Here is a 13,691-nt window from a genome sequence, read left to right as displayed (position 1 = left end):
CAAAAAATTCTGTCTACAATAGAAAAGCTCAGCCAACTAATCCCAAAATATTAGGTAACCATAGCGCCAGGCTAGTTCATGTGGAGTATACACAAATATGGCCATGGTAGCTGTTAGCATGCTGGCTATTAGCATTGTGAATACAGTGGAACCTTTGTTAGCGTCTTCAATTTGTTGTAGAGGTCTAACTCTAAGCAGAATGTACGTTACCTGAATCATTTTGTATATTCATTTCATTCGTTCCAAAAAGACCAAAATGTCCTGACTGACCGCTACCTATTTTAATTTTGAATTGTAACTATACAGTAGAACCGCAGCTAGTGTACGCCACGTTCTGCGTGTCTGTTAGTTAATGTTGACCATTGACACCAATTTGTGTATTCTCAGGTTGGCGTACAATCTGCCGCATGTCTTGTTGTGTTATGAACTAATTCAATCCCAGATATTTTTTCAAAACACAACCCCTTCAATGCCGGCCATTTTACATGATTTTGACCAATCTTTCAAGGCATTGTTCTAAGGCTATAGAAACATGGAACCTACCAAAAGAAAAATGTTACTTCCATCTTACATAAGAAAAAAAACGTTTGTTTGTACCTTTCTGTTTTCAGTAACCAGCAGTACTACATAGGTAAGTTTCGGGAAAATATCAGTTCCTGACTAAAAAGAAAACCAGATACATTTCAAGCTTAACTTTCACTTTCACACAAATATTTTGTTTGTGCTTTTGTGACAGCTCAAATCGCTAAACCAACCTACACCAACATAAACAACACAAAAAGGGTTGTTTCACATCATCAACTACTTACAATTTTCACACTGTGTGTGTGCATGTTGGCAATCGCCGGCTTATATGTGCATGTGTTCAAATTTCCTCCACGCTCTCTCACGTCCTCCTTCTGCACTAATGCACATTTGCATTATCACCTCTGTTTGATTCTCGCACAAAAAAATTATAAATATGTTGTTGGGATTGGGCGTTTGGGTTTATGAAAACTTATAAATACGTATTTGTTATTGAATGAGTTAATAGATTGCTTGAGTCCAACTATGCATTTTTATTACACAACGTCCTTGTTAACATCATATTAGCTTGCTAACACATGGAAACAGAAAGTGGAAGTCAGCTCGGTCACCTGACTGATCTTGCTAGGTCCTAGTTTTAGCATATCATCTCCAAGTTTAGCACTTTAGCAACTGTCTAAAGAGGCACGTCGTATCAGCATTGCTATTATTTCCATTTCTTTATCATAATGCCCAGGTTGAAACCGTTGGAAAGTCCAAAAGCCACCAAGTTCCCCTTGGTTATAGTACATTCTGACAATTCGGATGTACAGATGAAAACCCGTCACAATAAAAAAGCAGCAAATGCACAAAAACGCAGAATTCTTAATGGCTGGGATTTGAAGTTGAAAAAACAACAAGCAGCCACGGCATGGAATGAATTTCGACTGTTTTGGCAGTAGGGCCTCTCTGTGCAGCCTGGGTCCAGCTGATCTGCTGCTGGGTTAATCTGGCAGACAGATGGGGGGGGTGGGGGTGTTCAGGGGTCAGCAGGGGTACACAGTAGTGGGACACCATGACCTATATCAATAATTCACACAGGATCATCATGCTGCGCAGAGCAGGAGTGCTAATCCTAATTAGCGACACAAGCAAGCAGTTGGCAGCTTCCGGGGGAATTCCAAGTGAGTAGGTAGTCAAAGACCACATACAAATCCATCCATCCATCTTCTTCCGCTGATCCAAGGTCGGGTCGCAGGGGCATCAGCCTAAGCAGGGAAGCCCAGACTTCCCTCTCCCTTGTTACTTAGTGTCTTACACTAACTTCTCGGACAGTGCCATCCTCCCACTTTCCTTCACAGTGACACAGCGTCTGCCGTGTAAAACCTATCTTGTAGGGGTGGCACCTTAAAAAACATGAATACATTTGAAGAGCAAACACTTGAGGGAGTATAGGGGGTTCAAGGCTCATGGTGTGATCATCAGTCAAATGGCAGCTAACGCAGCCATGTGGCCAACACTCGCCCGGATGTGCGTATTCTTGTTTGTGCTGTTGTTCTGTTTTTGTTTTTTTTACTTGTCTTGTTCAATTATGTATTGAGCATGGATTATGTATTGTATTTATGTATATGTGCTGGAAAAACTGCTGCAGGCTGCAAGTGCCCCCCTAGCCACACTTTGGAAACCCTGCATTAAAATGATGGAAAGCAGCTTTTTTACATGTTCAAGTGTTTGTGTCGGAGTCTTTCAACGTTGGATTAACACACGCAGACCATGTCACTGTCAACCATTTGTTCTTGCATGTTTCCACTTCCATCCATCGACTACAGGATTAATTTAGGAATATTGTGATGATTGTTATCTACTGTTTCAGGATCCAAACACTAAAATGACAAACCTGTCTGTACTGCATTCTCCTGTGCAGTGGTCCAACGGCAGCGAATCTGCTTAATTTTTTGTTGTTGTCGTTGCTATATACAGTGGTATGAAAAAGTGTCTGAACCTTTTGGAATTTCTCACATTTCTGCATAAAATCACCATCAAATGTGATCTGATCTTTGACAAAATCACACAGATGAAAAAACAGTGTCTGCTTTAACTAAAACCACCCCAACATTTATAGGTTTTTGTATTTTAATGACGATAGCATGCAAACAATGACAGAAGGGGGAGGAATAAATAACTGAACTCTCTGCCTAAAGAGACTTAAAGAGCAATTGATACCAATTTTTACCAAACAATTTAAGTCAGGTGTGTGCCCAATCACTGATGAGTGGCTTAAAGCTGCCCTGCCCGCTATAAAACACACACCTGGTAAGAATTGTCTTGGTGAGAAGCATTGTCTGATGTGCACCATGGTTCTCAAAAGAGCTGTCTGAAGACCTGCGATCAAGCAGTTTTATGAAGAAGAATGGGCCAAGATTAGTCCTGATCGATGTGCCAGACTGATCTGCAGAGTGTGCATACAACGAGCAGGGTTGCTAATAGCCGTTTCCCACCCCAATTATTGTCTCTAACTGAGTAGTCACCGGTAGTCCCGCAAAAAACCTGTAATGACTAGGGATGAGTTGGATATAAATGAGTATCCGTTACACATTATGCATTTTTACCGGATACCAGTATGAAACTAGTACATTCGGTCATTATCCATATTCATGTGTAAAGACAATGTTCATTATGCATTCGCTCTTCATGCTCTGTGATTGGTCACACACAGAGACTACCTCTCCCGAGACCAACTCTATAAGCGGCAGACCCCAGCGGTGCCTCATTCATGTACAAGGTGCAATTGGGAAGTTTAAAACGGCTCGCCTCTATTTTGCTTTATATCTAAAGTCACTTGGCGGCATCAAGCATTCTGCATTTACGGCTGGCATAAAATATTACCCCTCTCTCAATACGTTGCAGTACGGACTTTGCAATCTTAAACTTGCTTCATAACTGTGTTTTTAACATGACAGTGGGCACGATCGTGCATCAGTCACTGATGGTATTTGTTTTTCTTCATCTCCTTGCTTGCTGGTGATATAAAGTCAGTTGGAAAACTGCTTGTAGTACAGTCAACAAGGCTGACAGATCATTTCTCTTTTTGTCATGTTTGCATGGCACCAACTTCACAATTGTCATTAAAAATTAACTAAAGAATACAGTCTCAAGAATCACTTACACACAAATACACATATAGCTGGATGATAAACAATACATATAGCAACTTCTGATCAATCCATGTCAATTTCAGATTTAAACTAATGTACAGATTTAAGACGCCACCTATGAAAGCAGACGTATTCTCTGTGTGTTTTAATCAAAACACGACATTGACACACAGCTTTGACGTGGGAAACTGTGACCACTAACTGTGTTTGCTTCATATTGATTTGCTTCATGTAGGGCCTAATCGATTACTTGGATGAACCCAATAGGGAAATAAAGCTTAGTTGGAATTGCACTGCTGTTGATGTGTTCAGGTATAAATAAAGGTATAAAAGGGCATCAGACTCTGAATGAAATCTGATTTACAGGAAAAGCTTGCTTGAAAGACGAACCAAGTATTAATGAACAACTACAAGGCTACAAAAAAGAAGCAAAAAAGCTCAAAGAGACCGACCAGTGCAAACCTGGACTGAGTGCCAGCTTGTCCAGCTTGGGTAAATATTAAGTGGGTGTCAGCGTACGTCTACGGAGATGTAAATGTGACTGCACAGGATTCCAGACTCACTTTATTTCACAAGGAATATTATAAAAATATTCATGTTTTCGCTCAATTTCACTGATAACTGATCATTGATACCACTGATTGGTGGTATAACTCCAATGTCACCCTCTCTCCTTCTTTGGTGTTTGTCTCCTTCCTTCCTCTTTAGGAGTTCATCTGGCTTGGCAAACAACCACATTTGTGTGTTGTTGTCAACTACTGGCCTGAAGAGTAGAGCTCCATAATAATCAAATAAAGTAATAATCAAATACTCCATAATAATCAAATAATTAACTTCCTGAAAAATTATTTGTTGCTTATTGCCTTTAATAGTGTGATTTAATCATTCATTCATTTTCTGCCGCTTTTCCTCACAAGGGTCGCGGGGGTGCTGGAGCCTATCCCAGCTGTCTTTGGGCGAGAGGCGGGATGCACCCGGACTGGTCACCAGCCAATCACAGGGCACATATAGACAAACAACCATTCACACTCACATTCATACCTATGGACAATTTGGAGTGGCCAATTAACCTAGCATGTTTTTGGAATGTGGGAGGAAGCCGGAGTACCCGGAGAAAACCCACGCATGCACAGGGAGAACATGCAAACTCCACACAGAGATGGCCGAGGGTGGAATTGAACCCTAGTCTCCTAGCCGTGAGGTCTGCGCGCTAACCACTCGACCGCCATGCCGCCTGTGATTTAATCAGTTTCAGAGTAATAATAATACATGGGAAGTTCATTGTTTAATAAAATGTTTTTGTAAAAACATAATGTAACAATGTAAATATCTTATACCTCTTAAGATCCTTTGACAGCGCCACTGTTGATGTTGGACATCTAAGACACACATCTAGTATTTTATGATAATGGTGACAAGAGACCAAGGTGGCTCGGTGACACTTAAAAAAAAAAAAGTTAGCATGTACCCAATGAACCATCGTAGCTTCCCTGTGCAACAAAAACGAGCTCTGAACGAAGAGCACTGCTAGTTTGTTTTCAATACAAAATATCCACCCCCCCAAATAAATCACATTTGGAGTCTGCGGACTAGGTGGATATCTATAGCTAGCTAGTTAGGTCCTGCCAGAGAGACAGTGGAGCCAAACGTGTAAACAAACATGTTATACTAGTTCAACTGCAATGCACTTAAAGGGGACCTATTGTGCTTTTTCCACTTTTCTGACCAACAAATGTAATGGTAATGGTAATGGTAATGGTAATGGTTTTATTTCATTTGAACATGCATCAGATTACAATTGAGTGCATCCCATAATCAGTTCACAGTTCCACATGTCCAAAAGGAGTAGGAAGAAGCACTTTTACAATCACTACCTGTTACATTTGTTCACTTCCTGCTTTCCTAACATAGTTTAAGTATTTTTTGTTTGTTTGTTGTGTTTTTTTTGTTTTTCGTTTGTTTTTTTGTCACATACTGAAGTACGAGGTGATATGACCATACAATGACATAATGGGTACCATAGTAACATTATAGTCAATGTAGTGATATATATAGCACATCATGACTGGTTCAAGACTCTTCATCCTTGTATTTAGCAAACATCAACTGCTTGTATTGTTTCTTGAATTGGCTCATCGTTGTGCATTGTTTGAGGTCCTTACTCAATCCATTCCATAGTTTGATTCCACATACTGAAATGCTATGGCTAGCATAACGTAGTCCTAGCATAGAAGTGTTTCAAATGTACTTCTTCCCTGAGATCATATTTCTCCTCTCTTGTAGAGAAGTATTGGATGACATTTTTAGCTAATTGGTTATTTTTAGCCTTATGCATTATTTTGGCTGTTTGAAGCTGTAGTTAGAATGTTGTATTCTTGTGTTAAATGATGCCAAAGTTTCAGATAATGAGGTTTGCCCATTTGGAAGTGACTCCTAAAAGAAGTTTGGGATGGCTCAAAATGTTTCAAAAGGCGTGGTAAAACCTTTTTTGCGGGAACCACGAAATCCAAAGAAATACAGCTGAATAGGTGCAGATTCTGGAAGAACTACAGTATCAAGCTTTCTGTGCTGGTTATCGCGTGTTGCTGCTCTATAGGAGTCCACGACCCAATACAAAGGGCCAAAAAGTTAGCATAATAACACACGATGGCACCCATAAGCATAGGTGTTGTCACTGACTACACATTTGACTGATTATTTTTCATCCTCACTGCAATAAGGGAGGTCCCCAGTGAACTCAAGATGGAAAATGTCCTTTTATCTTGTTGCACATGCGCAAGTAGAAGAAGAATTCAGTCGCAATGTCTCATATTTTAGTTGCAAAATGTGAGCATTTATTTACCAGGATGGAGCCCCAGTGCAGGTCTGTGTGTGCTTCATTGTGCATTTCCAAGTGGTGACATGCGTGTGAATGATGTCCTACACACCAACATCAATTGTACACACAGAGTACATCAAACACATGTACACATTCAGACACTCCACAGTCTGACAAACGTTACCTAACTGACCAAATTTGCTTTGTTGAGCACCCATGAGTCAGTGAAACTTGGGTTCCTCGAACCTCGAAATAAAACTTTATCTTTGTCAAAATATCTTTGTCAAAGACCTGCACCTCAGTGAAACTCAAGTCTTGGTCGAGCACCAGTGTGTCAATGAAATTCGAATCTTTTGTCTTAGTCAAAACTCCGCAAGTCAATGAAACTCAAATCCTCCTCGAGCACCCACCAGTCAGTGAAACTCAAGTGTTCGTCAAGCACCCGTATGTTGGTGATACTCGATTCTTCCACAAGCATCGGCGAGTCATTCATTCATTCATTCATTTTCTACCGCTTTTTCCTCACGAGGGTCGCGGGGGGTGCTGGAGCCTATCCCAGCTGTCTTCGGGCGAGAGGCGGGGTACACCCTGGACTGGTCATCGGCGAGTCAATGAAACTCAAATATTTTGTCTTCTTGTCGTCAAACACCCGCACATCAGTTAAACTTGAGTTTTTGTCGAGCACGCAAGAGTTAATGAAACTTGAGTCTTTGTCGAGCACCTGTGAGTCAAAGAATCGCGAGCATTTGTCAAGCACTCACAAGTCAGTGAAATTTGAATTTTGTTCAAGCACAAATCAGTGAAAGTCAAGTCCTTGTCAACATCAGTTGGTGAGTGAAACTCGAGTCTTTGTCGAGCACCTGCAAGTCAGTGAAACTCAAATCTTCTTCGAGCACCCGCGAGTCCATGAAACTCAAGTCTTTGTCGAGCACCTGCAAGTCAGTGAAACTCAAATCTTCTTCAAGCACCCGCGAGTCCATGAAACTCAAGTCTTTGTCGAGCACCCTTGAATCGGCCATAGTCTAATCTTTGTCAAGCTGCCAGTTGAGTCATACTACATTTTTTTCTTACAAACACAGTTAAAGTTGCACAATCTATCCACGTTACCTGCTTTCCTGTATTAATTTAGCTTGCAGAGATGGAGACAAGTACCCATCAGTCGTGAAAAAGCACTGGATTGGTATGATAGTGTATTATATGCTGTCTGAGCAGCAAACAGATAAAGTGTCAGGAGGAGCTCTCAGCTGCAACGCTGCCTGCCGGATGCACTGCAGATGTTCGTCTTTATGACGGAGGCAGAGCAGACAAGCACAAACACAGAGGTTCCTTGGAGAGTGCAGACAAAGACAAACAAACAGGACAAAGGCGCGCGCGCGCACACACACACACACACACACACAGACAGTAAATTCCCCAAAAGAAACAAACATACATGTGTACGTGCACGCCCAGGATAAACATGCAGACATAGAGAGCAAGGGTTCAGACATGTCTGAGTTCCGGTCATGTGTCATGTCCATCGGGGCAGAGGCCAGGCCCAACCAATGTGATTGGATTTGGAACCAAGGAGTGTGTGTTTGTTTGCCACGCTGACCATTTGGGGCTTGTGTGGCATTGTGTGATTTGGAAAACAAAGTGTCGAGTCACAATAGCAGTTAGTTCCTCATTAGTTCTTCATTAGTTCCTCAGTAACTACTCTAAATTGATGTGTCTTATCCACGAGTTCCTCATTAGTTTTTCATTAGTTCATCAGCAACTGCTGTATTTTTGTGTACCTTACGGTAAAGGGAGACCTACAGTTTTCAATACGCAGCTCTCATGGTTGCGATTTCCAAAGTCAATAAAGAGAAACATCTGCAGTGCATCCGGCAGGCAGCATTACAGCTGAGACCTCTTCATGACACCTTCTCTGTGTGCTGCTCAGACAGCATATCATACACCAGGGGTCTCAAACACGTGGCCCGCAGGACACTAGTTTGAGGCCCCCGCCTTGATATGAAAGTTTAATGTTAGTGCGGCCCGCGCAAGTTTGATATGGATGCTGTATGGTATCATGTACCCAGAAAAATTATTACGTTTGATTCATGTTCATGTTAAAGGTTAAAGAACTGTTAATAGTTATCCTCCCTATCCGTGTGGAAGTGGTAAGTTTTTGGCTATTTAAGTTTAAAGGAAATAACTTGAAGGCTACCGTTTAGGTCGCTAGCTCTCTAGTTTGCGAGTTAGCATGTGTCTCAAGACCCTGCAGTTGCGCAATATGTTGTAAATAAAAAAAGTATAAATGTGACTATAGTCGTGTTTTGTCATGTCTACAGGGCTCTAATAATGCTTTATTCATTTTAATCTGAAAAAAATAATTTGTCTACCCACCAACTATATGTGGTTTCTTAAGTTTTTATTATTTGCCGTTTTATTATTATTATTATTATATTTATTTATTACTGATTGATTGATTTTCTTTATTCTTGATTTGTTTATTTATTTTTCATCTTATTTTGTGTGGAAAAATAAAAATTAAGATATTTGAGAACAGTGGAATGTTTTATCAGAGCTTTTCTAGTAGAAAATCGGAACCAATTTTTCTGTTTTTAATAAATGCGGTTTTTGTTGGGGGTTTTTTTGGAAAACCTGATGCGGCCCAGCCTCACCCAGACCCTAGCTCCAGTGGCCCCCAGGTAAATTGAGTTTGAGACCCCTGTCATACACTATCATATCGAAAACTCGCCACTTTTCAGGACTGATGGGTGCTTGCCTCAATCTCTGCAAGCTGGCAACATGTCCTACATAACTTTGTAACTTTAATTCCAACTGTATTTGGATGTAATCGAAAACAACTCAAGTTTCACTGACTCACGAATGCTCGACAAAGACTCAAGATTCACTGACTCAAAATTGTTCGACAAAGATTCAAGTTTCACTGACTCATAGGCGCTTCACAAAGCCTTGAATTTCCCCGACTTGCAGATGCTCCACAAAGACTCGAATGTCACTGACTCACAGGTGCTTGACAAAGACTCAAGTTTCACTGACTCGCAGATGACAACACCAGTTTGACTTTAACTAGCTGCGCACTTGCAAATTTTTGTACATGTGCTCTGTGATGTAGTGTTTGGGCATCAATTGAATTTGAACGTTTCTGGTTATGCCCTGTGATTGCCTGGCGACCAGTCCAGGGTGTACCCCGCCTCTCGCCCGAAGACAGCTGGGATAGGCTCCTGCACTCCCCGCGACCCTTGTGAGGATAAGTGGTAGAAAATGAATGAATGAATGAACGATTCTGGTTCCTATTCTGATTCCTAACTATTTTTGATTCTGATTCTTCTAAAAGGCAAAGTCATAAAAGTGTGCATGGTTTAAATGGGGGCACTACCCCGGGCTTCTTTTTGGATGAAATGTCTGAATTTCTCCATGAATTTTTTAACTCATCCGCTACCAAAGACGTATTTATACGTTTTTCTTTTCAACCTGACCGATTACTCCCAGAGATGTATATTACGTTTTTGTTGTGCTAGAGGCAAAAATAGGTAATGATGCAACTCCACAACAGAAGAGCTCATGTTGTGGTCCTTAAGCAAGTGTGCAGCTATTTATTACGTTTGGAGTTTACCATTGTTTTCACTCGGGAGCAACTGTTAGCTTTGGACACCCCTTAGCTACTCCGAGCCACTGGATATAGGATCCCTGCAGCGATAAAGAGGAGGAGAGGCTGCATAGCGGGAGTGAACAGCCAAAAAGACGATATAAGGTTGTTAGATAAAGACAGTGTCGACTATGTTTACTATCTGTCGTCATGGGAACGTGAGAAGGCAGCAGAGAGACTACCATGACTGCAGCATGATTACACTGAAGATTCAACATTATAGTCAACTTTTTCTGTGGTTATTTAAAAAAAGACAATATGCTATTTTATTTCAGAGGCTGGTTTTCTCTAAGATCGTTTATATTTTAATAAAACCTTGCGTATTTACATAACGCAAGGTGTGTAACTTCCACATCAGCTAGCATCCTGAAGCCCTCTAGCTTACGTTGACAAGAGACAGACATCATTTATTGTTTGACTTCCCTGATTTGTTGCCTGGTGGTGCCATCAAATAAATGAAAAGTCCTAAAATGTTATTTACAAATTATATTTTAGGACTGCTGTAAATTTTGTAAATAGCCACAACACAAAAAGACGATTTGTATTTGATTCATGCCCTTGTACGTCCCAGGCTGTATAATCTCCGAGCAGTTTTGATACCAGGAGCACATGTTGGTAATGATGACCCCAAGGAGAGTAATGCTTTTCGTTGGCATCAGCTTCATTTTCATGAAGAAGAGAGGAGGGTGATTAGGCTCTCGTTTCCTGCTGATGATTATCTACTCAGTTTTGCTGGCATTGGAAGTATTGCACCAGTCAGAAGCCCATTTATCAACGGCATCCAAGTCTTGCTGCAGGCTTTCTGCTGATATGTCACTGAGCTTTGGATTTTTAATAGCGACATGAAGAGTTGAATGGTCTGCAAACAGGTGGAGGTCGTTCTCTTAGTGTGAAGCTAGGTCATCAATAAAAAGTAGGAAGAGCAATGGACCAAGTACACTCCCTTGGGGCACACCATCAGATAGAGGTGATAATGAAGAAGTAAAACCATCTAGAACAACAAGCTTAGAGCAGTGTCAATTATTTTCAGTCATTTACGTCGCCTCCATATGTGCGTATCGAGGTGTTATACACAGTGCCGAGGGTGGCCAGGGGTGGCCCCAATAGCTACTCCCACGGCTGAGGGATAGTTTTGAGAACCGCGGCTCTGGAACGCAGAATATTAGTTCAGCCTTACCACCATTTCCACTTGGATGTATTTCACTGCAGCACACAACTTTCCATGGGAGAGCAGAAGAGAGCTGCCTACTTTGTGGAGCAGCTGTCAATAAAACCTTATCTTGCATGCACAGCAAGCGGTAGGTAAGTTTTCCATGATTACTATGGTCAATTCCAGTCAAGTTTTTGCACTTTGTTGACTTTGCCTTAAATTCTGAAACGTGATTCAGCACATAAATCTGTCAATATTGGAAGCTCTGTAGAAGCATGAGTGGGCATATCAACCATGGAGTCTAGAGTTAAAACAGGAGGGCCTATCGGCATCCACTGTGGGGGTTTGGTCGCTATGATGGTCAGCAGAATCCAGAAACTATGCACTGAACCAATGTCCTTGGCACACTGCTCAGCTACTAATTGCTCTAATAGACGGTCCAAAAGCAATGGCAGAGCTACGGGGTGGCCACCAGACGACACTCTACGGCCACCCCACTTGCCATGTTGACAATTCAGGTATCAACTTATTGCTATCCCGATGTGAGTAATAGTCCCACCTTGGCCCCCAATGAAGCATTTATACTTATACTCAGCTTGTTTAGATTGGACTGATTCGGCATCTGATATTCCAGCATACAAGCATAACTGTCAGACCAGTCACCGTATTCCAACAGCAGACAACAATGTTATTATTGATCATCAATTCCGTTACCATGGACGCGCTAGCCACACCATGCTACCAAAACTAACTTTGAACTTTTGACTGAAACCTCACTCCACCCAATATTATTTTCAGTGTATTCACACACACTCAGGTCACTGTCAGTTGCACTGAGACACAAAATGTACCCAAAACCATGCCTCTATTCCAAATGCTTGCATTGACTTTAGGTATATGACTATTATAGAATGAGAAAAAAAATGCAGGAATTACATCGACTTAAAAGTCTAACCTAAGTCCAGTTGTAGCACATTTCCTCATGGGCTATTGTGACTAGTCAGTGTAAATACATGCGTCTGACCTAAAAATACCAATACACTCTGTACACATACATGACATTACAGTATACATACCAGCACGCACAATGGAACCTCTAGTAAGTTGCTACTGTAAGACACATGTAATACTGAAGAAGTATATCATTACTATTATTATTATTATTGGGATTATTGTAATAGCACATACAGTAGGTTGCTGTGGCATGAAGACTACGTGCCGTGGTAGCATTGAACCATAAAGTGTCCATGAAATAAAAGTGTGTACTTACATATGTCCATTCCCTGAGGCTGGGAAGAGGTACAGTTGCAGGAGCAGGTGACATTGGACTTGTCGGAACCAGCAAGGGCCGTTAGATTTTGCATGGGGCTCGGTAGACCGGGACACCGCTCCGGGGGGAGAGGAGCCTCCGCCGCCGCCACCGTCGGCCCCCCCAACGGGAAAACAAGCAAAAAACTTCCAGGCAGCGGCAGCAGAGTCCGACACTTTGGCACGTATTTTCCACGGTGGTCTTCAGGCCATGGTCCGGCTCGGGTTCGGTTCGGAAAGTGAATTATTTGCTGCTTCGAGGTTGGGAGGTTTTGTGCGGTTCTTGCATTGTGCAGTTTTTCCTTTTTGCTCTTGCGAGTGCAGCTGTCCTCCAACACAGAGTGGGTGGGCTCAAACCCCGCCCACCGCGTCACTGACAGACATGGCAACCAACCAGAGGACTCGAAAGGCGGAGCCTCAGTATGCATGATGTCAAGTCTTTTTTTTTACAAGCACGGTGTCCAAAGTCACTTACTTTATGATATATCACTAAAAATCAATATTATCCACAATATGAAATACAAATCTAAAAGCTTACAAAATGTGAGAACAGATGTTTTTATTTATACAATTTTACTTTACTAACTCAATTGATTTTTGTGTTTCACCATGGTGGTGAGTGGTCTTCTCCAGGTGGACCAGTGGTTCCCTCTCAAATTCCAAAAACATGCATCTTTGGTTGATTGGAGAATGTCATTTTCTACTTTTTTATTTTTTTTCCTTATATCATGTCTTTCACAGTTTTTTATCTTTTTAGTTTATTTTTTCATTGTATATATTTTAATATATTTTATTATAAAATGTGTAAAAATATGTAATATTATTATTAATATGTATTATTTTTATGTATAAAACACATATATTACTTTTTTTTATTGTAATAGTATTTAATAGTATATTTTAGTATACAATGGTGCCTCGGTTAATGTCCTCCCGGTTAGTGTGTTTTTTGGTTAACAACTAGATTTTTTTGTAAAATTTTGCCTCGGCTTGCGTTCGCCCACTTCTTTAGCGTGTCTGGCTTGTTTACGCCACCATCTTGGATCATGCACTGACGAAATCTTGTGATACTTGCATGTGATCCACGCAATGGTCATCCACGCAATGCATTGTGGA

The 13,691-nt window shown here is 41.2% G+C and overlaps 1 protein-coding gene across 1 annotated transcript in view; it reads right to left on the bottom strand.

Moving 5' to 3' along the window:
• Positions 1-12,909, bottom strand: part of LOC131105253 (low-density lipoprotein receptor class A domain-containing protein 4-like) — a 45,847-nt gene extending 32,938 nt beyond the window's left edge. The window contains exon 1 of the mRNA XM_058053183.1: positions 12,538-12,909. Coding sequence (XP_057909166.1) covers positions 12,538-12,631 — 94 coding nt within the window. The 5' untranslated portion in view covers positions 12,632-12,909. The remainder of the gene's footprint in view (positions 1-12,537) is intronic.
• Between the last annotated feature and the right edge of the window lie 782 nt (positions 12,910-13,691).

Source organism: Doryrhamphus excisus, chromosome 17, assembly GCF_030265055.1.
Source record: "Doryrhamphus excisus isolate RoL2022-K1 chromosome 17, RoL_Dexc_1.0, whole genome shotgun sequence".
NCBI classification, from domain to species: domain Eukaryota; kingdom Metazoa; phylum Chordata; class Actinopteri; order Syngnathiformes; family Syngnathidae; genus Doryrhamphus; species Doryrhamphus excisus.
Note: the sequence above shows the minus strand (reverse complement) of the source record. Positions and strands in the feature narration are given on the sequence as shown.